At 43.2% G+C, this 25669-nt stretch overlaps 1 protein-coding gene across 2 annotated transcripts in view; it reads right to left on the bottom strand.

Annotated features, from left to right (window-relative positions):
• The window catches only part of rassf5 (Ras association domain family member 5), a 68443-nt gene extending 46248 nt beyond the window's left edge, over positions 1 to 22195 (bottom strand). For both annotated transcript variants that reach the window (XM_080728996.1, XM_080728995.1), the window contains exon 1: positions 21003 to 22195. In XM_080728996.1, coding sequence (XP_080585122.1) covers positions 21003 to 21999 — 997 coding nt within the window. In that variant the 5' untranslated portion in view covers positions 22000 to 22195. The remainder of the gene's footprint in view (positions 1 to 21002) is intronic.
• Positions 22196 to 25669: the final 3474 nt, after the last annotated feature.

Here is a 25669-nt window from a genome sequence, read left to right on the forward strand (position 1 = left end):
CATGTCAGCTGTCCATTTTGTGAGTTTGCATGTGTGCAAAAGTAGCAGATCTACAAGGTCAAAGTAGATCTACAAGCTCGCAGCAAAGTGGATCTGCTACTTTTTGTATGCTTTTGTGTGACGCTGTAGTATGATCAAGTATAGGGGTGTTACTTTACAGTACACACACAAAAAAAGGAAAATAGTGGACCTTAGATTACTTATCTACAATTATAATTATTTTCACTGTTTGTTTGGGGCCGAAAAGAGAAAATGTTTGTAAATGTTTGCCGATAATGTGATTCCCAAAATAGGGATGCCACGTTGAAAGTGGTTGATAAATTAATGGTTGCATTAAACAATAAAAGGCTTGTCTGACACGTGTCACATGTAGATGGACGGGTATAGATAGCGATTAAATCAATAATAATTAATCTTCAATAGGCTGAACACTAGGGTGTGGCAATTGCCACCCCTTGATGCCCCTAAAGACCCTCTGGTTCTCTTCTCTCCATCTCTGCAGTCCTCCCGGCCGTATCACTATCACTATCCACCCAGGCAAGGGTATCTAAATATAACCTGACTAGAGATTCCCCACCGTTCTAGCAGACATTCATCACCGCAGGTACACACACACACACACACACACACACACACACACACACACACACACACACACACACACACACACACACACACACACACACACACACACACACACACACACACACACACACACACACACACACACACACACACACACACACACACAGGATAGGCCCAAGCATCAAACACCACACTGATCGTTCTCTGCTGAAACATAATCGCCTGCACAATCTGCTGCTAAATTGTAAATTGAACAAATGAAAGAATTTACAAAAGTGTAAAAAAGTGTGCATTTTTACAGTTTCAGTGTGAAATATTTACACCATGACCAACACTGGATTTTGCACTGCATTAAAGCCAGAGTCCATCAAGGTCAAACAATGTCACGTGACAATTAACAAGCCTTTCACGGTTATAACATGATTGCAATTATTTGAGATAATTGCAATTATTTGTCATAATTGTTAGAACAGTTTCCATTTATCTCTGTTTTTCTGAATGTGTAGCTGTGAGGCAATGTGTTGTCAGCAAAATTAACTCTTACAGATCCACACCAAGTTTATAAGTGCTGGGAACTGCTGTCGGTCATCACATCATTGTTTTAGGAAGAAATATCCATGAATTTAAGTCTTCATGGGGTGAGTAATCCATAGAAAATAAGTCATTTTGGGATGAACTATCCCTTTAACCAGCCTAAATGCTCTTCCCCCGAGAGACTCATCATGGCCATCTGAGCAGCCATCAGCCGGAAACCGAATCCCCCCCCCCCCCCCCGACCCACCCACCCACCAGGATTATAAGGTACCCTCCAAATTTGGACTATGGTTTCAGGCCAATCCAAGCCCCATTGACTTTTTTTAAATATAGGGGACAATGCATGGACTGGTGGCACTTCTTTGGCCGACTGACAGTGTCCACAAGACACTTGGCACCAATCGCTCTAGCGGTTTCTGAGATTAGTTCCCGGACGGGGACACACGCACGCGCGCAAGCACGCACACGCACGCGCACGCGCACACACACACACACACACACACACACACACACCACACACACACACACACACACACACACACACACACACACACACACACCTATACTGGTAGATGTGGTTTAGCAGGACCCTTTAGCTCAAACCTGCGGTTTACAACATTAGCAGGACACCACTTTCCACTTGCTTTACTAATATGTGGAGCATGTCAAAAAATCTATTTTGAGCCATAGAACACATATTTCACTTCAAAAGTTGAATAAACTCAACACAACTCAAGTTTTAACAATCTGACAAAATCCTACATTAGGAGGACATTAGATAATTAGGTTCTAAGCTCCGCCCATGTGAATTAACAGGACTAACTACATTAACAGGACAGCTGCAATTAAACACATGAAAATATGTCACTGCAGGGTATTTAAGGGTCAAATGTGATTAAATGTGACATAGCTAAACACAAACAAGGCATTCTATTGATGTTTTTAAATCTCTTCCTAAGACACATTTGTTTTTTCGCTGGCTTTTAATGTTCCTTAATTTTCCTGCGCAAATCGCTACACAGTATGTCTACACTCATGTCATCAACATGGATCTGTCCCATATAGCGCCCCCATCAGGCCGATTTTTTCAAACACATTTTTTGACACTGCTCCTACAAATTTTGCCCTAAAATCACGAAAATCGGTACACCCCACATTCTCTGAGCCAACCAAAACTATACATTGTCCACACAACTAGGAACCAATGCCAGTTACATCCGTCTTTGTGTATACATGTGACCTGACGGTCGCTTATCTCCCGATTAGGGAGTCTTACTGGTAGGCCTGTTTGTCATTTATGCACCATGTACAGCACTTCGGTCAATGTCTCTTGCCTACAGTGGTGTGTTACTGTTTCAACACCTGACTTGCCCTCAGGATCAACCATACAAGTGGAATATAAGCCAGTAAACATGCAGGACTGGAATGACATCGATACAAAGCTCACTAACTAAGTGTTGTTGGTGCCACTGAGATGGTAAACTACAATTCAATGCAATATGACTACTGTGTGTGACTTAGCAGGCCTGAGAACAGGCTGAGAGATGTGATTTCAACATCTTCAATGTTGAGCTACTGTTAATAAAGTTCTGCAGTGAACAAACTAGCATTTTCATCCATCTTGGTCGAAGGGGGACATTGAAAATGTCATGACTGAGGGGTCAATAGACTTAAGCTTTGTGAAGTTAACTTTACAGCTCGTCTGTTATTCTTGACTTCTTTAGAGATTTTCATAAGAGATTTACTGGAAGGGTTATAAGACCAAAAACTATAGCTGAAAAACACACCAATCATGAACAAGGTTCAACATTTATTTTTTGTAGGACACAGGAATGTAGCCCTGCCCCGCTGTAATCAGACAAAATTCGGGGAAGACCGCCAAAGCACCTCAGACCGTAGGGATGGGACAATATACGATATTATCGTTTATCGTGATAAAAAACACTCACAATAATCATATTGTGGAGATTTAATTTATCGTGATATCATCCTCTGTCATACACTGGGATCAATTCACCTTTTATTTGCCGAGCTGCATATCCAGTACTATTTAAACCCTCTATAATTGGTAAAAGGTACATAATATATGTACTTGATACAGTAGTTTTTCACTCTCTACCAAATCTCTTTGCCAAAAAATAGACGATCTACAAGCTCACAATGCTTCGTGCTGCGATCTTGTAGATCTGCATGATTACTGCATGATTGATCTGTCGCAAAGCCCTCTCCCTAACTGTGAGGATTGGACGACAGCGTAGCAAAACACTTCCACCCAAAGTTGGCTCCCATAACCCGCTAAAAAGCCCGTACCTTGGCCCCCCATCGACCGGGAGAGACGGGGCCAGCACCCAGGGGGTACCCAGGGGCCCAGCCACCGCCAGGGCTCCCCACGGACCCCCTGGGAAAAAATATGGGAAAATAGTCAAAAGTAGCCGATCATAAATGTGACCCGATTAGGGAGTCTTACTGGTATATAGGCAAATTAATATCAAAAACATTTATATTACATTATTACGGCCATGGTGAAACGTTGCTGCTGGGGGACCTGCTACAGTGATTATAGCTACCCAGAACATTTGAAGGGAGCATTTTTCAAATCATTTTCCGAAACCAAAATCTGCCTTAGACTGCAGCCTGTCGATTGTAGGTATAAATTATCGATACATTTGTTGTTTTTGGGTCAGTTTTAAGTGCACTGCAATTAAGCAATGACATTGTTTTTTCCAGCGGGTAAATGCACAGGAAGAAAAATTAAGTGAATCTTTAAAATATAGCAGATCCACAAGTCTAGGTATGCAGGTCGCCGGTTCGATTCCCGATCCGGACGACCTTTGCCACATGTCATTCCCCATCTCTCTCCCCATTTCCTGTCTGTCTACTATCCTAACAAATAAAGGCATAAAAAGCCCAAAAAACTAATCTTAAAAAAAAAAGAAAGTCAGGTCTGAGATTTATCACCCAGCCCTACTTTAATGTTGAGTTACATGTTGTATGACATCATTTTTGTAGCTGCAAGGAATAATTATGGCAATTATAATTTGATAATTGATTTGCAGTATCTCATAAGCTACAGTGCGTTACTGCATCCCCATTATTCAGTTGCCTGCAAATGTATAAATAGGCTACTTTTTCCAGAATTATGTTTAATACCAGCGTTAGTCCAGAAACCCCCACATTTACATAAATCAAAACATCTATTTTCAATAAAGTAGTAAATGAGGATCTCCCTCAATTGATCTTTTCGAGAAATTAAATAAAGGTTGAATGAATGCAAATCTTTTGTATTGCTAAATGCTCATGATGTCCCCGAACATGCCATGACAAGGCAAATGTTTTCTTTGGATATTAATGTTATCACCACCGGCACCACCAAGATGGTTACTTTGTCAACTATCATTATTCTGATATTGCTACCATGCTGTTATGTAAAAATGTTCATATTCTGTTCACACAGTGGTTCTCAAAGTGAATTCCAGGTTGGAATCCACTTTGAGAACCACTGTTCAGGCCCAGGGACTCTGACACTGTTGTTTTTGACAACAAATTTTGATTTAGTTTTGAATAAAATGTCATAAAATGTCATAATTTAGTGACCTGAAGAGTTTTAGTTTTAGTCTAATTTTAGTCGACTAAATATCAAACATTTTTAGGCGACTAAATCTACAGTTCATTTAGTCAACTAAAATGTATTTTGGCAGGCCTTGATGGCATCGTAATGAGTGATTTTACACTTGGTTGTGTGCTGAAAATAGCAGATCTACAAGCTCACAACGCGTTGCGCGACACGTTGTGAGCTTGTAGATCTGCTATTTTCAGCACGCAACACTTGAGAACAACCAAACATAAAATGACTCTCTACTCCACTAGTCTCTCCCTAACGTTTTAGTCTAGTTTTGATTTTGTTGACGAAATTGTCAATATAATTAGTCTTAGATTTAGTCATCACAGCTTAGTTTTTATTTAGTTTTTGTCAGTGAAAGAAATGCAATCGACAAATACTTTTCGTCATAGTTTTAGTCAACAACATCTACACTGCTCTGACAGTACAAATGGAACCAAATGAACACTAAGTCTCATGATGCAAGGTTAAATTAACATTATCTGTCTGTCTGTCTGTCTGTCTGTCTGTCTGTCTGTCTGTCTGTCTGTCTGTCTGTCTGTCTGTCTGTCTGTCTGTCTGTCTATCTGCCTGCCTGCCTGCCTGTTTGTCTGCCGATTGTTAACCAATTTGAGTTAAGCTCTCCTCCACTCTTTTCAAAGATTTCACCTTGTGCAGGGAAACCCTTTCACTCATTCTTTCCACTGTAGCCCACTTGCTGATTACTAGCTTGCAATGCAATCAGCCACTGATCAAATTCACCTGTGCTGCCTGCCCATCCCCCTCACTGCACTCACTCAAAACTGTGTGAGTGAGAAGCTGCCCCTCCCCCCACAGTCAGTTGGTTTGTTTGTATGCAGTCTGTACAAGGCAAGGCTTTAAATACTGTGAATATGTGTGAAAGTAAATCCTACGTGTTACTTTATGCTTAGGGTAGTCTTACTAGTGACTATATACAAATGGAACCAAATGGAACTCATAATCTGTGTAATCTATGCACATGGCTTATTTTTTTGTTCTGGTTAGTTAAAGCAGTGGTTCTCAACCTCTGGGTCAGGGAATTATTTTGGGGAGGGGGTCCCCAGATGATTATCTAAATGACTGTGCACCATTGCTTTCTCTCTGAACAGTAAACATACAGCATAAGGTTTAAGTGTAAGGGTATCTTCAGATTTCTAAAGTACCCTTCCGTAATCAATGGGGGCAATTTACCCCTTTTTGTGCAGATATATGACCGATTTGTTGCATGTCTGAGTCATCATGACATCACTGAGATGCCATAGACTCCTACCTACCGACTGTCTGACGTGACCTACCACTGCCGGATGCACCCACGCACACGCGCACACACGCACCTCATCCCGGATTGTATAACAGATTTCTTAAGCCCGGTTCACAATGCAACATGCTAGCCCAGATGATCCTTTTGCCGTCCTATAACCTAAAAGCCTAACATGGGTTGTGACAGCACTGAGAGTAGAGACGTGCTACAGCCAATCAGAGAACAGGACAGGTGGCTTGTTTGATTTAATTCACACATTATTTTCTTTTATATAATTAAAAGACTGTTTGTCTGTCTGGATCAATCCAGTGATATAACTTTAATAATTCTCGTGGGCGAATCCAGGTGTGACAGAACACTCTCAATGGAGCTATTGTAGTCCAGCCTGAGGATGCAGTAGCCTAGACTCCGAACCTCTTCAGGCGATAAAAGCAATATAGTTGCAAATTCTTTATCCTCACGTGCGTTGTGTCCCACTTGAGCTCCTCTTTATTGTGTACTTCAAGGAACTTGTGTACTTCAAGGAACTTTAAATCCCTGCTCCCTCAAGCAAGGAGATGAGGATTAGATTTGAGTCTGGAGGAATCAAGCAGGTTAGACTGATTGTAGTCCGAGCATTTCAGGCAAAAAAGTGCGCGATTCCATCAAAATACTGCACAAACTGGCCGGACTATAGTAACATTGTGTCACATATGAGGAAATGGCATATTCAGGACAACCTTGGTAGTAGGCTAATAAGGCTATGCTTTATTCAAGCCAAACGAGACACTCTATTTGGTGCTTTATGATCCCACAGGGAATGCTACAATTTGTCAATCAGTGTCATCACCGATAAACAAACTTTTACTGCACTGTTTTTACAGTACAGTAAAAGTACAGACAGTACAGTACAGACAGTACAGTTCAGTGATAAAAGGTCAAGGTCACAAGCTTATTTAGAATAATTTGATCTTAGAATTGTAGTAAGCTACTTTGGTGTCATATACTGTATCTGAAGGCTAGTGAAGTCACTGATCTACAAGATGTACACACAATTCGTAACACAAGAATTTTGCCTATACTGTGTAATACTGTGTAGAGGAATAATTCTAGAATCAGTATCGGGATTTAAAGGGATATTCCATTTAAAAAAACTCTGCCTTGCATGGGTCTGCCTCCCCAGGCTCAGGGCCTCTCCCCACACACACCCATTGTAACTTCAAACTCCATTATATTTTTTTCTGGTGACTCATATTACCCTCCTAATACATGAGCAGGTCATGTTTTTTTTTGATACAATTTTTCATTTATTTGTAATAATTTTATTTTTTCAAATTTTCCCAAAGAATTATTAAAAATAAATGAAAAGGGTTATTGAGAAAACACGGCCTGCTCACGTATTAGGAGGGTAGTATGAGTCACCAGAAAAAAATAGTGTGTGTTTTTAATGAAGTTTGAAGTTACAATGGGTGTGTATGTGGAGAGGCCCTGAGCCTGGGGGGAAAGATAACATTTACATCAAATATATAAATATTAAAAACTGTTCAGGGTGTTCATAAAAGCCTGATTAGATGATAAAGTGACCAAAATGATCTGTAGGCTTGAACTTAATTAGCATTTTTACCCAAGGGTAAAAATGGTGCCTGGGTGCCTGCCTACTCCTGTATGTCGGAGTTAACTTAAACTCATATGTACTGTACATGATGTCATGGTCATGATGTGGTCATGTGATACTGTATATAGGAGCTACGCTGATCAGCATACATGACTGTGCAGAGCTGCTACCAGTGGTGCTTTGGGGTTTTCTTTTTAGGGCGGACGGTCATTTATTGACGTCACATGCACGAGCGCCTTTAGATGTGTGCGTGCTAACTAAAAGTTTGCTTTGAACAAATCTCATCTATCACAGTAATGGAGCCAGGTAGCCTGAGACACGCACAATGCACATACAGTCACCACTGGAAACCTACAGTAGGTGTTAAAGTAGCCTATCCATATGAATAGGGGGGTATGTGCAAGCCCACCACTCACTGCCTGCCTGGTAAACCTGTTATGCGAATAGCCATTTGATTACCATGGTCATCACTTGTATAGCTACACATTTTTAAAGTGACAGTTTAAGTACTTTCTAATACCTCTAGAGTGACAGTTTAAATTAAACATTGGCCAAATTGACAAATATTATGCAGAAATTGTGAAAATAGCCAATCTACATCCTCGTGAGCATGTAGATCTGCTATTATTATTAATTTAGGGGGTTGTGTCCTGAAAAGGTTGAGAACCACTGCATTAATCCATTTAGGCCTGGGGCCGATTCTAAAAATGCCTTTTAAATCCGGCCAAGATTTTCATTAAGAAAACAAATGCAATTCATTAATAAAAAATAGAAACATGTAAGAACCACAAAATGTACAGTCAATTGGATGAGTGGTTTGTAAAATATGCATAGCCTCCTTGGAGTGAGCTAAAATGTTGGCAAACTTGGAAAATGGACATTAATATAAACGTGATTTTTTGGGACGTTTTGATTAATTATTACACAAAATAACAATACAACAATTGCAATATCTGGTTAAATTTGTATAATTAAGAAACATTGTCTGTATGTTATGCAAATCATGTTGCAGGCCCATGGTGTGGCAAACCACCAACATGGTAGACCCCTGAACAGTGTTTATGCCAAGTTTAGTGTGGATTGGAGCAACGGTGTGCCTGTGGCAGCCAGGGGCCCCTGGGAGCCACATTGGGCCCCTTGTGTTGCTATTATAATGGCCGACCCCTGAACGGTGTTTGTTCAATCAAGTTTAGTGTGGATCGGAGCAATGGTATGCCTGTGGCAGCCAGGGGCCCCTGGGGGCCACATTGGGCCCCTTGTGTTGCTATTATAATGGCCGACCCCTGAACGGTGTTTGTGCAATCAAGTTTAGTGCGGATCGGAGCAACGGTGTGCCTGTGTCAGCCAGGGGCACCCGGGGGCCACATTGGGCCCCTTGTGTTGCTATTATAATGGTAGACCCCTGAACGGTGTTTGTGCCAAGTTTAGTGTGGATCGGAGCAACGGTATGCCTGTGGCAGCCAGGGGCCCCTGGGGGCCACGTGGGGCCTGTGGTGTTGCTATTATAATGGCAGACCCCCAGAACGGTGTTTGTACAATCAAGTTTAGTGTGGATCAGAGCAACGGTGTGCCTGTGGCAGCCAGGGGCCCCTGGGGGCCACATGGGGCCCTTGGTGTTGCTATTATAATGGCAGACCCCTGAACGGTGTGTGTGCCAAGTTTAGTGTGGATCGGAGCAACGGTGTGCTTATGGCAGCCAGGGGCCCCTGGGGGCCACATGGGGCCTGTGGTGTTGCTATTATAATGGCAGACCCCTGAAGAGTGTTTATTACTTTATATGAGATACTTAAAGTGTGGTTCCTGTGGAAATAAGCCTCGGCTTTCTAGGATCTCCTTTTAGTTGACCTTGTACCAGTGATTTGTACTGTCATGAAACTGTACTTTTTTCTATTGCAAACTTCTAATAAATTCTTCAATCAATCAATCAATATGACTAACGTTATTCACCCAAAATGCTATGTCATTGAAATGTTCATAAAAACATGTATGTGCATTAACAGGACTCTGACACCCAGCCAATCAGGTGCTTCAAAACATACACTGTGTGTGAATATTCATGAGCTTGTGTATGAACATGCAGTAGCATTACACAACCTATGGGGGCGCTGTTCAGACACAAAAAAGTCGGGTGTATGTGTATTAACAGGACATCAAAAAAAAAAGGTGGATTTGGGCTCTCTAGACCAATAGAAACACTTCTGCTATTTCAGAATTGTCCATGAATTAGCAGGACACCAGTCCTGTCCTGCTAATCCAAAATGTCCTGTTAGTGTGGTGTGTATTCAGGCCAATTGTCCCGTTAAACCACATTTACCAACACACACACACACACACACACACACACACACACACACACACACACACACACACACACACACACACACACACAGTAGTTAAAACTGTGCTACTCATTCATACTGAAAAATATGAATGATGAGAATTCAAAAGAGGTTTTGAATCATTTAACAGGGTTGTACTCCCCTGCTTCTCTCCCTCTACAGCAGACCGTGTGAATGGAGCTTTGAGAAGGTCTGTGGAAGCAACCGCCGAGGAGGTTTCTACAGCACAAGGACAAGGCCTGTACTGTACTGTATGGACTGAGGAGGTGGTGGGGGTAGAATAAATTGGTGTATATATTGAAGGACACTGGGTTCAAAGAATAATAACATTCTACAGGAATTCCTTCAGGGCTCGGCGAGTTTAACTGTGTGTAACTGCAAAGGTCTGCTTTGCGGCCTGTGTGTGTGTGTGTGTGTGTGTGTGTGTGTGTGTGTGTGTGTGTGTGTGTGTGTGTGTGTGTGTGTGTGTGTGTGTGTGTCTCCAGTGGGTGCAGTGACCAGAGCACGACCCCAAATCTGTGTGTACACATGTGGGAGAAAGAGACAGAGTGACAGCGAGAGAGAGACACAGAGAGAGAGAGACACAGAGAGAGAGAGACACACAGAGAGGGGATACAGAGAGACAGACAGAAAAAGACAAAGAGACAGAGTGAGACAGAAAGAGGGGAGAGACAGACAGAGTGAGACAGAGACAGGGGGGGAGAGACAGACAGACAGACAGACAGAAAAAGACAGAGAGACAGACAGAGCTCCTACTGTAGATGACGCCGTAATAACAGATGAGATATCTCTCAACAACTCATTGTTTGTCTTTGTGTTTAATCGTGCTGAGTCGACAACATCAGACTCTATGGCAGCTGGCAGGGGTCAGTTAAACAGAGGTCGTCAGCACTGTGCTGCTGAATGTTTGCAAAGCGTACGCCAGGAGGAACGGCCTGTGCCTCTGACCTCCGGAGCGTTCACCTTGGCTCCATGCTGGTTCTGACAGACTGTCTGGGGCCGGGAAGAAACCTCATATTCTAACTTTGTGTTTTTTCGTAAATTAAGGCCCTGCTTGATCATACAAAAGCATCCAAAGTAGAAGTCCACAAACTCGAAACGCGCTGTGAACATTGATTGATTGAAAACTTTATAATTATCATGAGAAAAACAAAGACGCATATTGAGCTTGTCGGTCTGTAACCTTTTGAATTTATTGTTTGAATCCTGAAAAGTAATTAAAAATAAATAATTAGAGACAGAGACCATTATATTGTCACTGTTGGGACTGAAACCTTGCTGTCCAGCCAAAACCGTTAACTTTTCAGGAAATGTGAAAAAAATAACACATATTCCAATGGATCCAGTGAGTTAATATTTACTCACAAGCTCTTGTTAATACTTTTCATTGGTTAATTATTTATGAAACCCACAGACACACTAAGACACTTTCAACCTGGTGTCCCTGTTTTGGTCATGTCATTACATAGGCACAATCTTTTAAGAAGTTTATTTTTGTTTATTTGATCATCTCATACTTAAAAATGCTCAATAAAATATTATATGAATTTTATGGAAAAAAAGGCTTCTGCCTGACAGTAACGATATACAAAACAAATATTATGTCACAGCACACAGACAGAGACAGACAAACAGACAGACAGACAGACAGACAGACAGACAGACAGACAGACAGACAGACAGACAGACAGACAGGCCTCTCTAAATGTTCCTCCGAACTGCTGTGACCTTGTCATTCATGTTTTTATGTTCAGCCAACAAATCTAGTCTCTTCTCATCCATATCACATCATTTTCTCTGCCAATGTCACATACAGCACAGAGTAAAGCATGTGATAAGCTTTGATTTGATCAACATAAAACGGAGAGCCTTGCGACTCACAAGTGTCTCTGCATGCATGGTGGTCCCTAGACAGCGTGATTCTCTGAAAGACTTAATTAAATATTAATCTGGCGACGTCTGACTCTCTGCTTTCCAGACTGGCTGTAATCCCGTCCGCCACGCCATAACTTAATCCCGTCGTGGCAGGAGGAGGAGACGCATGCGGCGGCTGGGATTAGGAGGCTACCGAGTCCCTCCCTCCCTCCCTCCCCCTGTCTCTCGCAGTGGTGGAAAAAGTACAAAAACTTAAGTAAAAGTATCAATACTGCAACGTAGAAATACTCTGTTACAAGTAAAGGTCCGGTATTTACTTGAGTAAAAGTACAAAAGTATTGGTATCAAAATGTACTTAAAGGAGTAGTTCACCCCCAAAATGACTTTTTTTCTATTGATTAGTCACGCCATGGAGACTTGAGTTCAATAATATTTTTTGGGTTTTGTCACATTCCTAAGACAAAAATGTGATAACAATACATTTACCCTCATTGATTCCGGATGGTGACCCGTTTAGAAACGGGTCACCATCCGGGTCACCATCCGGAATCAATGGGGGTAAATTCACTCTAATCAAATTTTTGTCTTAGGAATGTGACAAAAAACTAAAAATATTATTGAACTCAAGTCTCCATGGCGTGACTAATCAATAGAAAAAAAGTCATTTTGGGGGTGAACTACTCCTTTAAAGTACTGAAAGTACTCACTATGCACAATGTCTCGATGCACAAGTTTTCAAATGTATAAAATGAATGAATACAAATCTTTTGAAAACAGAAGATCTACAAGCTCACAATGCGTCGATGTGATCGGATATTTTCAAATGGACGAAATGGACGAAAATTATTACAATTATTATTATTATTATTTTTTATTATAATTTGTTGATTAATCAACAAAAAAATGAATCGAAAATGCATAATTTGGGCTCTAATGCCAAGTGATAGGAGATAAAGAGCAAAGAGTGACAGACCATTAATAACAGGATGAGAAGGTTTCCCTAAATAAGACTAGATTAGTGACAGTGAGAGGCAGTCATAATGCACTGTACTCACTGTACTGTAAGGAGAGCTGGTGTTAGACCATCTGCTCTGTCAACACTTATTACTGTACTAGACAGGTCTTATCATATTATGCCCTCAGGCATAATATGACGTAGTGTACAGGCACAGGATGTACAAAGATATACTGTACATGTAGTACGTGAATGGTTCAGACACCACATCTCTGTCTCATACAACCTCGTCTTCCCCCGTGGGATCTAAGAGTACATGCTCCCGAAGGCATGGCACTCCGGGTCCCACCATGCCTTCAAGACATGATCCAAGCTACTGTACAACCCTTTGCGCTCTCTTAGATCAGCTGGAACACAGGAATGCTGTCCTGAGTAGGGTTGGGTTCTCAAACTTTAATTCTAAGGACCACCATAACTCTGTACACTCTCAGAGTTACAGTCTTGTAAGGGTCCATTTGAACCCCTATAGGAATCGTTAAAGGGAACCGTTAAGAGTGAATCCTATGTCCGAGTCTTCTCTAAAAACCCACAACGCTCCAGTCGATGTCCTAGACTTCTCTCCCTCCTGGCTCCCAAACTGTGGAATAAATTCACCCTTTGCATTGTATTCAGAACTGCAGACTCACTCCCGATCTACCTCCAGTTATATTGGCATAAAGATCTGCCCAACGGGCACTCCAACATTACTTCTGAGACTCTGCGGCCTACATTCAATCCCTCAGATACTGTGCACACCCTTATGCACATCCCCCGGGCACAGGACTAGTATATACACACTTAAATGTTTGATATCTGATGCTCAGTCTCTACTTGCCAAGAGAATGATATTCTGCAACATGTATCTGCTGCTATATGATGTCTCTCTGCTGTAATATTCATCCTTATTTTTATTTCTTTTGAGCATATACCTCATATATATTTTATATTGTTGACCTATTTAACTTTTTCCTTTGTTTCTTCTCCGTTCTTATATGACTATATTAATCATTGGTGGAGCTTGTCCAGAAAATAATTTGCACCTGTAAAAATGTGATGTGATAATAAACTTGAAAATGAAGTGAAAGACACTAAGTAATTAAATGAGAGAACAAGAGGGCTTAGTATCATTTTCAATGAATTAAATACACAGGACCTCAATGGAAAGAAGCCATGGTGCTTTCTTGGGTTTGATCCTTAGCTTTTTTTTCCTTCTTTTTTTGAAAACTGTTAATAAAGTATTCAATTAATCAATCAAAAGCAAGAAACCAACAGCTAGCCTATTCATACTTCATCAAACGAACTACGAAAGTCTCCAACTGTTTGTTTCAGTGGGAAATCAACTAAATCACAGAGTGACACAGTCGTTTGACGGATGTCTTAACTCATTTAGTGCCACCCCTTTCACCACTAGAGGGCGCCCAGTGGCCAGAGAAAATCCCATAGAGATATGCTGGTATATGCAGAAGCCCTGCAGCCATGACTTGCCTGAACACTTTCCTTTGTGCATGACTGCATGTACAGGAAGAGGATGAAGTTAGCTTGAAGTTAGCTATTGGCTACCAAGCATTTTAGAAGCCTTATTTTCGTCAACTTAGCCATGATTAAACCTTGCACACCTCATGCATGGGAAAAAAACAGAGAAGAATGAGCTCTGAAAAATCCAATGCAATCCAGAGTGGATTTGTGCAGTTTGTTCACAGCTTTCAAACAAAAAAATCCGATTGGAAATCCGTTCAGGCATTCTTGAGATAATCGCCCTTATGTTTTACATGTAATGTAAACAAAAATGGCTGCCCTGTATGTTAGATGGGGTTGTATGGGGGTGGAACATGCAAAATCGCGATTGAAATCATGTTCACCAGATTTGATGGGGTCCAAAAAAAAAAAAAAAAAATCAAAAATATCCCGAACTTGTTCGGGATAGGCACCCTGTGATACGATCATATATCCCGAACTAATTCGGGATAGGCACTCAATGAGTTAAATGAGACTTGTCAAGGGAGTTAAGAGAAGTCTTGGCTGGAGCGGAGCGAGAGATTCCAGTGCGGAGGTTCGACGCCACATCACAACGCTAACCCTGCAACCACTGTCCCTCCCGGGGGACCAGGCTATTTCTATAGCGCCATGACTGAGGCTATCCTATATCCAACAATGCTGCTGCTGGCAGCGTGGATGCAAAGACACCGACGGTGATAAATTACAGACGGGAGGAGAGAGGGAGGGATAGAACAACAGAAAGACATGAGAACTGTGGAGAGAGGGAGGGATAGAACAAGAGAAAGACAGAGAACTGTGGGGTGGTGATGGTGCGGGGTGGGTGGTGGGGGGGTTGTTTATGGTTTGCAAAGGCTCCGTCTCGCACTCCCTGTCATTTGCAGGGTGTGTGTGTGTGCGAGATCTGTGAACCCCGGTTCTGTCTCTATATATTTGAGCAGCTTTGGTTGTTATGCCCCCCCAACCCAACCCAAAATACCCTGAAACTCAAGAGAGCCCTACTTACCTCCTCTCACATGTGTATCTGAAAAGGACCCCAGTTCAGTTAAGACCCGCCCGCGGAAGCTTGTGATTGGCTGAACCGGAGGTAGAGAGTGCTCCGCTGTGTTCACTTGTACCGCACAGAGGTGCCAAAAGTCGGGGGGGGGGGGGGGGGGGGGGGGGGGGGGGCGAAGATTTACTATTCTGGCCCCCTGGTTTACAACGTCTAACGGCGCTGAGTCGGCTCATGCAACCTTCGCAACACTCAACACAGCGACTCGCTCGGTACCGCTCGCTCGGAGGTGTCTCGCATGGCTCAAGGTCGCCTGAGACGGCGCGCCCCCATCATCTCCACCGAAAACAAGCGCTCCTTTACAAGAACCTAACTGTACAGGGGTGGTTTTAGGATTCACGCGTACGCCACTACGCCACACACTCTATTAACGGGGGCCTTTATTGGATAGTACAGTGGAAGAGTGACAGGAAACAGGGGAGAGAGATGGGGGATAACACGCAGCAAAGAGGGCCAAGGGAATCGAGCCTGCGGCGTGGCACCCCACTACTAATGTATTCCATGTGATTCTTCTCAACCATTAAAATTCATAAGGTTATCACAGTTATCACTATGAATTGAGTACAAAAGGACCCCAATGTAGACAAAGCTATTGTGCTTTCTTGGGTTTAAATCAAACTTCAAGTAAAGTATTCAATCAATCAATCAAAGTTTGATTATCTGTACTGAGAATCTACTATGTAATAATCCTAATTTGTACACTCTTGAGTTAAAGACCTGTAACTGGGTCCATTTGGCTACTACTAACAACTATCAATCATTTAGCTGTGGACCCCCCCAGCCACACACGGAGACCGGGGGCGGGGGGTAGTAACCTGCTCTAGTAGTAACCTGCTGAAAGTGCAGAAGTTGGCTAATGGTATTCCTCTCTCCACACACAACACAGAGAAAGGCAAACTCCAACCTTCTGTAGAGGCGAGGGTCCTGAGGGAGAACCTGAAAAAAAAAGTGCATGTGTGTGTATATTTTGTGGTAGTGTGTGTGTGGACATGCATGTAGTACAGTAGTGCTCCATTAATCACTTTTCTCACTTGCTGAGTTCCTGCTGATAGCACATTAAATTAGATTCTCTCTCTCTCTCTCTCTCTCTCTCTCTCTCGAACAGGGCTCTTATAAAGGGGGTGTGGGACCCCTAGGGGGTCCTCAGGGTTACTACAGGAGGCCACCAAATATTTGTGTGATAGGATTATTTTATGTTTGATACACTCATTCTGTGCCAATGACTGCTTATGACGGTTTTTTTCCAATAGCCCTGTGTGCCAATGACGGCTTATGACGGTTTTTGTGTTTTTTACATAGAAAAAAAAAAAAAAAAAAAAATCATTTTTTTTTTTTTCTAAAGATGTCAAAATGACCTGAGATCAGAGAGATGCTTTTCTCTGTGTGTGTGTTCGCTCCCTCGTTTAGCTGATTGAGAAAATGTGTGTTCATGTGTTACCATTCTAGTGGATGGACACTTTTTTTCATTCAAACAGCTCTATCTCTGGAACCATTTGTCCGATTGCCAAAATTCTTTTTGCCACTGAATCACAACAACTGTGTCTGTTTCTGTGGGGAAAAAAATTATAAAAAAAAATCTTTTTTTTTCATTGCATAGTAAAGAAAAACATACAAAATCTCGGCACAGCTACCTTGGAGCCATTTTGGCATCTGGCACAGAATGAGTTAACCACTTCAACCCCAGCATCTCTGTTCTGAGGAGAACTTTAGCCAAAAATGTGCAGATCTATAAACTCAGCCATTTTTGGCAAAGAGGTTTGGTGTAGAGGGAAAAATGAGCAGACCAAGTACAAAGTGAAAGGTCAAGTTTACATGTATTAATGGATGCAGTGGTACACATTAACATTAAAAGAAAACACTAAAACACTGATGTTATAGACAGGGTTTGTGCATGCATAAAGTGAATGTTGAGTGGCAAAGTGAGTGGCAATTAAGTGAGTTTAACGTAGTTTAACATCGTTTAATGCAATCAGATAGGACTTTTCTGTTTGGATGTATGGGCTGTCAAGGCCAGAAAGTAGTTTTTGCCACTCAGTAGGCGTTCCCGCATAACTTGATGATGATGTCACACGCATATCCTCTATTGCTGTTAAACAAGTCTATGAAGGGCCTGGACAGCTAGCTCAGCCGTGTCGCGGGTTCGAGTCCCGATCCCAACGACCTTTACTGACCCCCCCCCCCCCCCAGGAAAACCCCTACAAAAATCTTAAAAAATAAAAGAAAACAACACAGTCTATGAAGCGGTCAATTAAATCTAAGAAAAGGTTGTATACAATATGTAGTTGGGGTCCGGGTCCCTGCTTCATCTCTCTCTTAGCTAAGGGGTCGTTCCTTGGGCTGAAAAACATTGAAGACCCCCCTGGTCTATAACTCTATTTCAAATGTGTTCTGGTGCATTGTCGTACAGTAGTAGCCACTTATAATAACCTATAATAACCTTCCTCTCTCGCCCTGTCTCTCTCTTTCCATTTCCTCCACACCAATCTCTTCCTGATCAGTCTCTTAGTCTGTCTGTCTGTCTGCTATAATGTTCCAGAGCTCCTTTGTCTGCTATGTTCTTCACATCTCCTCCTCTCTATCCCTCCCTTCCTTGGTTTTATCGTCATGCATTGCAGTGTTCTGCAGTGGCAGAGCCTCCCATGACGGAGCATTGCTGACACACTGCCAGCTCAGCATTCACTCTCTCTCTCTCTCTCACTCACTCACTCACTCACTCACTCACTCACTCACTCACTCACTCACTCACTCACACACACACACACACACACACGATTGTGCATGTGTGCGGCACGCATGGAGACACATAAGAACACACACACGCGCACGTGCACACACTGCGGGCTGAGCTCAATGTTTCCAGCAGCACTAGTAAAGAAGTGTCTGTAGTATCTGTACATCTACAGCCAGAACAAGCACACATCAACACAGTCGGGTCAAACTGACTTGGTCCAACCTAGTCTCTGTCTTCCGTGTCTCCCACAACATAACAGTGCAGGTGGGGAGTATCTTATCAGCGTTTCAGCAGCCATCTCTCTCTTTCTCCTACAGGCCACTGTGGTTGTGTGAGATAACGTGAACACGTGGCCAGAACAACACAAAGACATACAGTCGATACTGCGTTAGCTACTGTATACATTACTGCATATAGAATTACTTTATGCAGCGCTCCGTTTTTGCCTTGTTGTTGCAAGCAGGTCATCATCACAAAGAATTTAAGATCCGAATGATTGATAATAGACACAAAACAATATTTTTCCTATAAGCCATCGTCTGTGCACCATGTCTTACACCTTGCACAGTTTGGAATATACTTTAAAACCAGTGTGGTTCTCAAACATTTCCATGTCAAGGACCCATAACAATCTAGGCCTACTGTATGTGGTGGCTGCGGAAAACACATAGCACAAAAACACTTTTGTGTCAGGGACACCCGTTAAGAGTAGTGCCGCATTAAGAAAAAGAAAGAAAAGAGAGAAAAAACAGGGCTTTAAAGTGTTTAAAGTTTAAAACCGTTCCTCATTCTGCTGGGGATCCCCTGGAACTCTCTCAGGGACCGCTGGGGGTTCCCCGGACCCCGCTTTGAGTACCAGGGCTTTTAAACACATGACACCACATGTTTACTCTTTCAGATATGGGCCGAGGCCAAGCTCTTAGGATTTAAGTTACATGTGTATTGTAAATCTGTCCTGATTTCCACACACACACACACACACACACACACACACACACACACACACACACACACACACACACACACACACACACACACACACACACACACACACACACACACACACACACACACACACACACACACACACACACACAGCATCACTAAACTATCTAGGACTGGCTTTGAAGCTGAGGCTTTAAATCAGTGTGTGACACAGAGGCTGTGGAAGGTGATGATGGCTGTGCAGGAGCAGATAATGTGGTTTCCATAGGAAGCTTTCTGGCTCCATCACCACTGGAGGAGCCTGAACAAATGTCACGCTCTCTAACTCACCGTTTCTCAAACCTTTTTCTCATGTCAAGGAAAGGTTTTGCGCCAAGGACCCCCAAATGAGAAGATTTGTGTTAAAAAGAAATCAAAACGATTAAAAATCTTCCAATACTTCTCAAGATTCGTTTTTTTCCCTTTTCTTTTTAATGTTCAAAAATAGCAGATGTATAAGCTTGTAGATAATTTTTTGAGTACATGTAGTACATTTTTGAATAGCCACAGTATAAATGGATACAGTGGTTAAAATGATTGTTATGCTGTATTAACACATTTTGCACTGAACCACCTGGGCCCGATGTGGGGGTCTCCCGGACCAGGACCTCTCTTTGAGAACCACTGTACTAACCGTGCCACTCTCCTTCTCAAACACTGGTGCTCGCACACACACACACACACACACACACACACACACACACACACACACACACACACACACACACACACACACACACACACACACACACACACACACACACACACACACACACACACACACACACACACAAATATGTTGCAACAACACATGTACAGTATTGTCCACAGTCCACCCCTGGCTGTGATGTTCGGAACAAAGGAAAAAGCAAACAAAGAAGGAATGGAAGTACCGCACGCACGCACGCACACACGCGCACACACACACACAGGGAGGCAGTGGCTCAGGGGTAGAGTGCCTGCTCCCAGTTCGATCCTGGGTTCCCCCAGAGTTAATGTTGAAGTGCCCTTGAGCAAGACTCTCAACCCCTAATTGCTCCCGATGAGCAGGTTGGTGCCTAGCAGGGTTTCCTCTGCCATCGGCGTATGAATGTGTGGGTGAATGTAATGCATAATCTATGTAAAGCGCCTTGGATAAAGGCGCTATATAAATGCACCATTTACCCTTTTACACACAAACAATAACAAACAGGCAGAAAGAAATATTTTGCACCGTGAAGTTCTACGATGAAGGAAAACAAGTCACTGTCACTGTGTGTAAGATGATGACTGTAATTACACTGATCACCACTTTGCATTGGGACACAGAGGAGGGGACCCAGACAGACAGAAGGGGAAAGGAAATGCTGCTTTTCTTCAGTTCAGTGTAATAAAGGCCAGTGATTCTCAGCCTCTCTTTAACCACTTAAACCCCAGCATCCTTATTGTGGGGAAAAGCTTTCGCAGAAAATAGCTGATCGACAAGCTTGATAGGCTATTTTCAGCTGAAGCTTTCCCCGCAATAACAGAAAATACACAAGTATAGAGCCCTAAACGGACTCCAATGGTAAATTTACATAGCTCCTTTATCCAAGGCACTTTACATAGATTGTATTCATTCATACACCGAATGGTGTGTAGGAAACCATGCAAGGCAGTGAAGGCACCATCCTGCCCATCGGGAGCACCATCCTGCAAGACACTTCGACACTAACTCTGGGGGAGCCCGGGATCGAACTGGGTCTGGGAACCTTTCATCTGCCATGCGTCAACTCTACCCCTGAGCCCCTGCGACTCAACCATATATGGTCCCCCATTTGATACCAATTTGTAATCTACACTGTAAAATAAAAGTGCACAAATGGAACCAAATAGACCCCAGCCCACCACCACGCTGAGAGAAGAGAACCATTGCAACAATAGGCTACAATAAATAACATCCAATCCAAGTAGACTTACTTTGACACTTGAGCGCCAGTGCGGCGATCTGGCGGCCGCACGCGTCGCACCAGTCCTCCTGCGCCAGGGACACGGGCAGCTTGGGCTCGAACCGGTGTCCCTCGCCGCTCTCGGCGCGAACCCGCGGGTCGGGCTGCAGCAGCAGCGGGAAGATGGACCAGGCCTCCAGCCGGGGCCGCTCGGTCCGGGCGTAGCGGACCACTCCCGTCCTGCCCTGCGTGAGTCTCTCTAGTGACAGACCTCCTCCCCCGACGGGAGTGGCACTGCCGTTGGCACTGGTGGCACTGGCACCCCGCTGGCCGTTAGTGGTGACCGGAGGGGACGCGTGGTTCTGTCTATGGTGGTGCCTCCCGTTCGGCGCTGCGGCCACGTCCCGCTGCACTGCTTTATTAGTATTATGTCCATTGTTGGCACCCTGATGTGCGCTGGGCTGCATGACATTGTTGGTCACCGCTGTCCCCTTGGCTGAAGAAGAATTCCTCCTAGTCGTTGTTGTTCGACCTCCTCCAGCGTTCAGGTTGGAGTCACAGCAGTCGACGCAGTTGCTGTTGCAGTCCGAGTCCCCCCCTGTGTCCCCCCCACCGGTCCTCCTGCTGTCGCAGCAGCGGTCCTCCGCGCCCTGGCTGGCCGGGCTACGTGGCGCATGAGCGGGCTGCAGAGTGCTGCTGGTGCCGGGCATCCCTCCTCCTCCTCCTCGTCCGGGAGGAGACGTAGCAGAGTGAGCGGCGCTCCGGTTCCTCTTCTCCGGAGGAGCTGCTGCTGCTGCTGCTCCGGGTAGTTCTGTGGAGCCTCCACCGGAGCAGGAGACGGAGTTCTTCCTGAACATCATCTTCTTGTTCTCCCGGGTGGAAGATTTCTTCCTCCCGCCGCCGCTCGCAGCCGCGCCGCTGCTGCTGCTGCTCGTCACTTTGAAGAACAGGAGCTGTGTTGGAGGTTCTGCTCCTCCAGCCCGGTGCTGTGGACCTGGACCCGGACCCACCAGGCTCACAGACGCCATTGTGTGTCCGCCCTGCCCTTAGAATGTGTGTGTTGTGTTATGTTATGTTGTGTTGTGTTGTGTTGTGTTGTGTGTTAGTGTGTGTGTTGTCCCAGGTCCGTGCTTTGACTGTAAACTCCACTCCAGTCTAGAGCAGAGCAGCATGTGTTGGTAGTGAGCAGAGTCGGTGACGCAGAGGATCAATGAGACAGCGTTTAAATGCCAAGGGCGCGTTCTCTTAAAGCGACAGCAGCGCCGCAAGTTGTTATACTTCGTCGTGTTACGGTGTCGCGCGGACTCCAAAATTGCATTTACACGATTCATGATGCAGGAGCACAAGCAGTCTCATACAGGAATCTTATCAGCAGTGGTGGTTCTCAAAATGTTTCATGTCAAGGTCAAGGACGACCAAAACGATATGTAGACCTATTCATTTGGCTGTGGACCCCCATCTTAAAAATATTTTGTGCCTGGGCCGGGACCTTTTTTTTAGAAGCAAAGATTTGAAAACAGTTTTCTTTAAGAATACATATATTCAAAGATTTTTATGTTCTATGTATTAAACTAAAAGAGCTGGAGAAATGTGGACAAACACTTATAGTCTATCACCAACCCACTTTAACCTTTAACAAAACCAAAACATTATCAATTAGACTACCTTTAATATTAAAATTAGTACCGCAGACAGTGTAGAAATAGTAGCCTAATGTATGTGTTGTATTCATAATCTAAATCTGCAAGTATAACAAGAATATTTGTCTGTCATTCTATGTTACTAGAAGCTTCGGGCGGCCCAGCGTCTAGTCAGCGACCTGGCCAACTCGGAACAATGTAAATAGGGAATGAATGCCCCGCCCTTTAATGCAAACCCCATTATACCTGTTTTCATAGGACCCGTTTTGACCATCTGTCTGCCTGTGTCCATTTATGCCCATATATGGAGATATCTGTATCTGTCTGTCTGTCTGTCTGTCGGCGTCCATTTTATGTCCATATATGGAGATCACTGCAGTTATAGTTCTGGGTCCATTTTATGCCCATATATGGAGATATCTGTCTATCTGCGTCCATTTTATGCCCATATATGGAGTATCTGTCTGTGCCTCCAACTGTGTTGCAGACACAGTGCCGGTTCCCCCTTTAATGCAAACCTCATTATACCTGTTGTCATAGGACTCGTTTTGAACATCTGTTTGCCTGTGTCCATTTATGCCCATATATGGAGATATCTGTATCTGTCTGTCTGCGTCCATTTTATGCCCATATATGGAGATCTTTGACCATCTGTTTGCCTCTGTCCATTTATGTCCATATATGGAGATATCTGTATCTGTCTGTCTGCAATCCATTTTATGCCCATATATGGGGGCATTCATTTTATGCCCATATATGGAGAACGCGCGTGCCCGTGGGACGAACGGTTCTCGAGATACGCGGATTACATACATAATACATACACACTCACAGAGATTTTTTGTTGACTCATGTGGCGTACGTGATGTCAGAGCCTTTTATGAAGTGATGTCACAATGAGTCAGAGCTTTCGCCGATTTCCTCCGGAACAGCCTGATGTCAACAATCAACCCCGCATAAGGAGATTCCGAACGTTTCGCGCCGGTTCGGGAAAACCGCGCGTCGGGTCGGGTCGAGACCCGGCACTCCACTCCGTGCCGCGGCGGGGAACGCGCGTGCCGAATCTGAAGCCGGTGGGACGAACGGTTCTCGAGATACGCGGATTACAGACACACAGACACACAGACAGACAGACAGACACACGCAGAGACTTCTCGCATTAATAGATAGATATGAGTTAAAAAAGGACCCAAATTGAAACAAGCCCAAAAGCTTTTTTGAGGTATCCTTTTAGTTGACCTTGAACCAGTGAACTGTACTGTCATGAAACTGCACCTTTTCCTATGCAAACTAATAAAGTCTTCAATCAAATCAATCAATCAATCAATCAAAAACTAAAGCTGTCAAATAACTGCAGTGGAATAAATTGACGCTCTTCAGATGATAGGCTATAAGTATAAACTATCAAAAATACTAGGCTACAGTATAAAGTAGAAGTAGGCTAGGTTATAATGAGTGCAAAATGGGTCAGTGTACTCAAGTTCCATCCCACCATTGAGTATTACTTCAGAACACTTGATGGCATGAACCAGAGGCGACAATAACAAAAGAGGGGGCTAGGAAGTAGACTGAATTCAGATAATAGCTTAACCTTGTGGAGTGCAATAGAGTAATTTTAAACAATGGGGTAATACATTTGGCTTCAGCATTAAATATTCATCAAATGTGATCACTATGACTGATGGTCACAGTGTTTAATCAGCTTCAAATGAACTATACTAATTATGTCAATAAATATTAGAGCAGCACTATGTAACTTCCGTCTTCTACCCTGAATTTGAACCCAGTTTCAAGTGCCGTATAATTATCTTTTGAGCGGTGCAAACCGCTCCTATAAGTGGCTGTGCATGTGTCTAGCCTTTTTCCTCAGCGTTTTGCCATAGTAAAATGTGTGTACGTAGCATCAGGTTTGTCTAGTAATGTCATATGTCGTATGTCTGTAGCCTTTTCCCTCAGCGTTTTGCCATAGCAAAACGTGTGTGTGTAGCATAGCCTGTACATCCTATACTTAAATCCTAGTCTGAAGATGTTATGCAAGCATGACCACCGCTCACTTCACATTGGGCGTGATTGTTTTTTTTACCATTGAGCTAAAAGAGCCCATGCCTATATGGCCCCGTTTTGCCCCCATACATGCCTGCTTGTGCGGGGTATAAATTCAATGTAGGCCATCAGGTCAGAATTTGTGTCTAGATTCTGTGTCTAGGTGAGACATGATCTTTGACACAATCTAAAGATCGATAAAAGAGTAAGTTATAGGCAACCCTGAGGAATCTGTTATTGAAACTTTGGTTGTTATTATTTGTATCGCGGCTGAAGAGCTGAGCGGCCTCAATCTTATATAGCAACAGATTGGACACAAGTACATTGTATTCATAAGAAAAAGGTGTTAGTGCTTTAACTCCTGTTGAAAATTAAATCCAAATTAAAACAAAGTAAATGAGTAAATTAATATATTTAGGTAGGCCTATTCTTGCTAGTTAAAAATCCATTTTAACAGCAAGATGTGACACACGTGTCAAAAACAAATAGAGAACATGACCTATGAGTTTTCATGTTTTACACGTGACAACATCATCATAGTTGTCTGTGTATAAATTGTGACAGTGGGAAAATTATAAATTTCCCATTCGAAAATAACACACAAATAAAACCACATAAATTCCCCCGGGGGTCCTTTCAACCACAACTTCTAGAGAACTAAATTAAAATAATCAAAACTCAACGGAACTTTCGGTTTCTCTCTTGTTTCCTGTTTTCTGTGTGAGTCCTTTCACAAGCCCACTCTTGTCAGAGTGAAATGTTGCTGGAGTAGTCAGTAGACAGTACATACATGCTGAAAATGTTGCTATTTGATGTATCGAACCAGATTTAGCTTCAGATAATTTCCATCTGCATTATCTAACAAATTGTTAGGAATGCAGATGGAAATTATCTGAAGTTGTTGTTGTTGTTACAAAATATAATGTATACAGTATATTGTTGACCGGAGTTCCCCAGGGATCTTTACTAGAGCCCCTGCCTTTCCCCAGGGGCTTTCTACATATAAACATGAAAC

The sequence above is a fragment of the Nannobrachium achirus genome (genome assembly GCF_963921795.1).
Source record: "Nannobrachium achirus genome assembly, chromosome: 6".
In the NCBI taxonomy this organism is placed as follows: Eukaryota; Metazoa; Chordata; class Actinopteri; order Myctophiformes; family Myctophidae; genus Nannobrachium; species Nannobrachium achirus.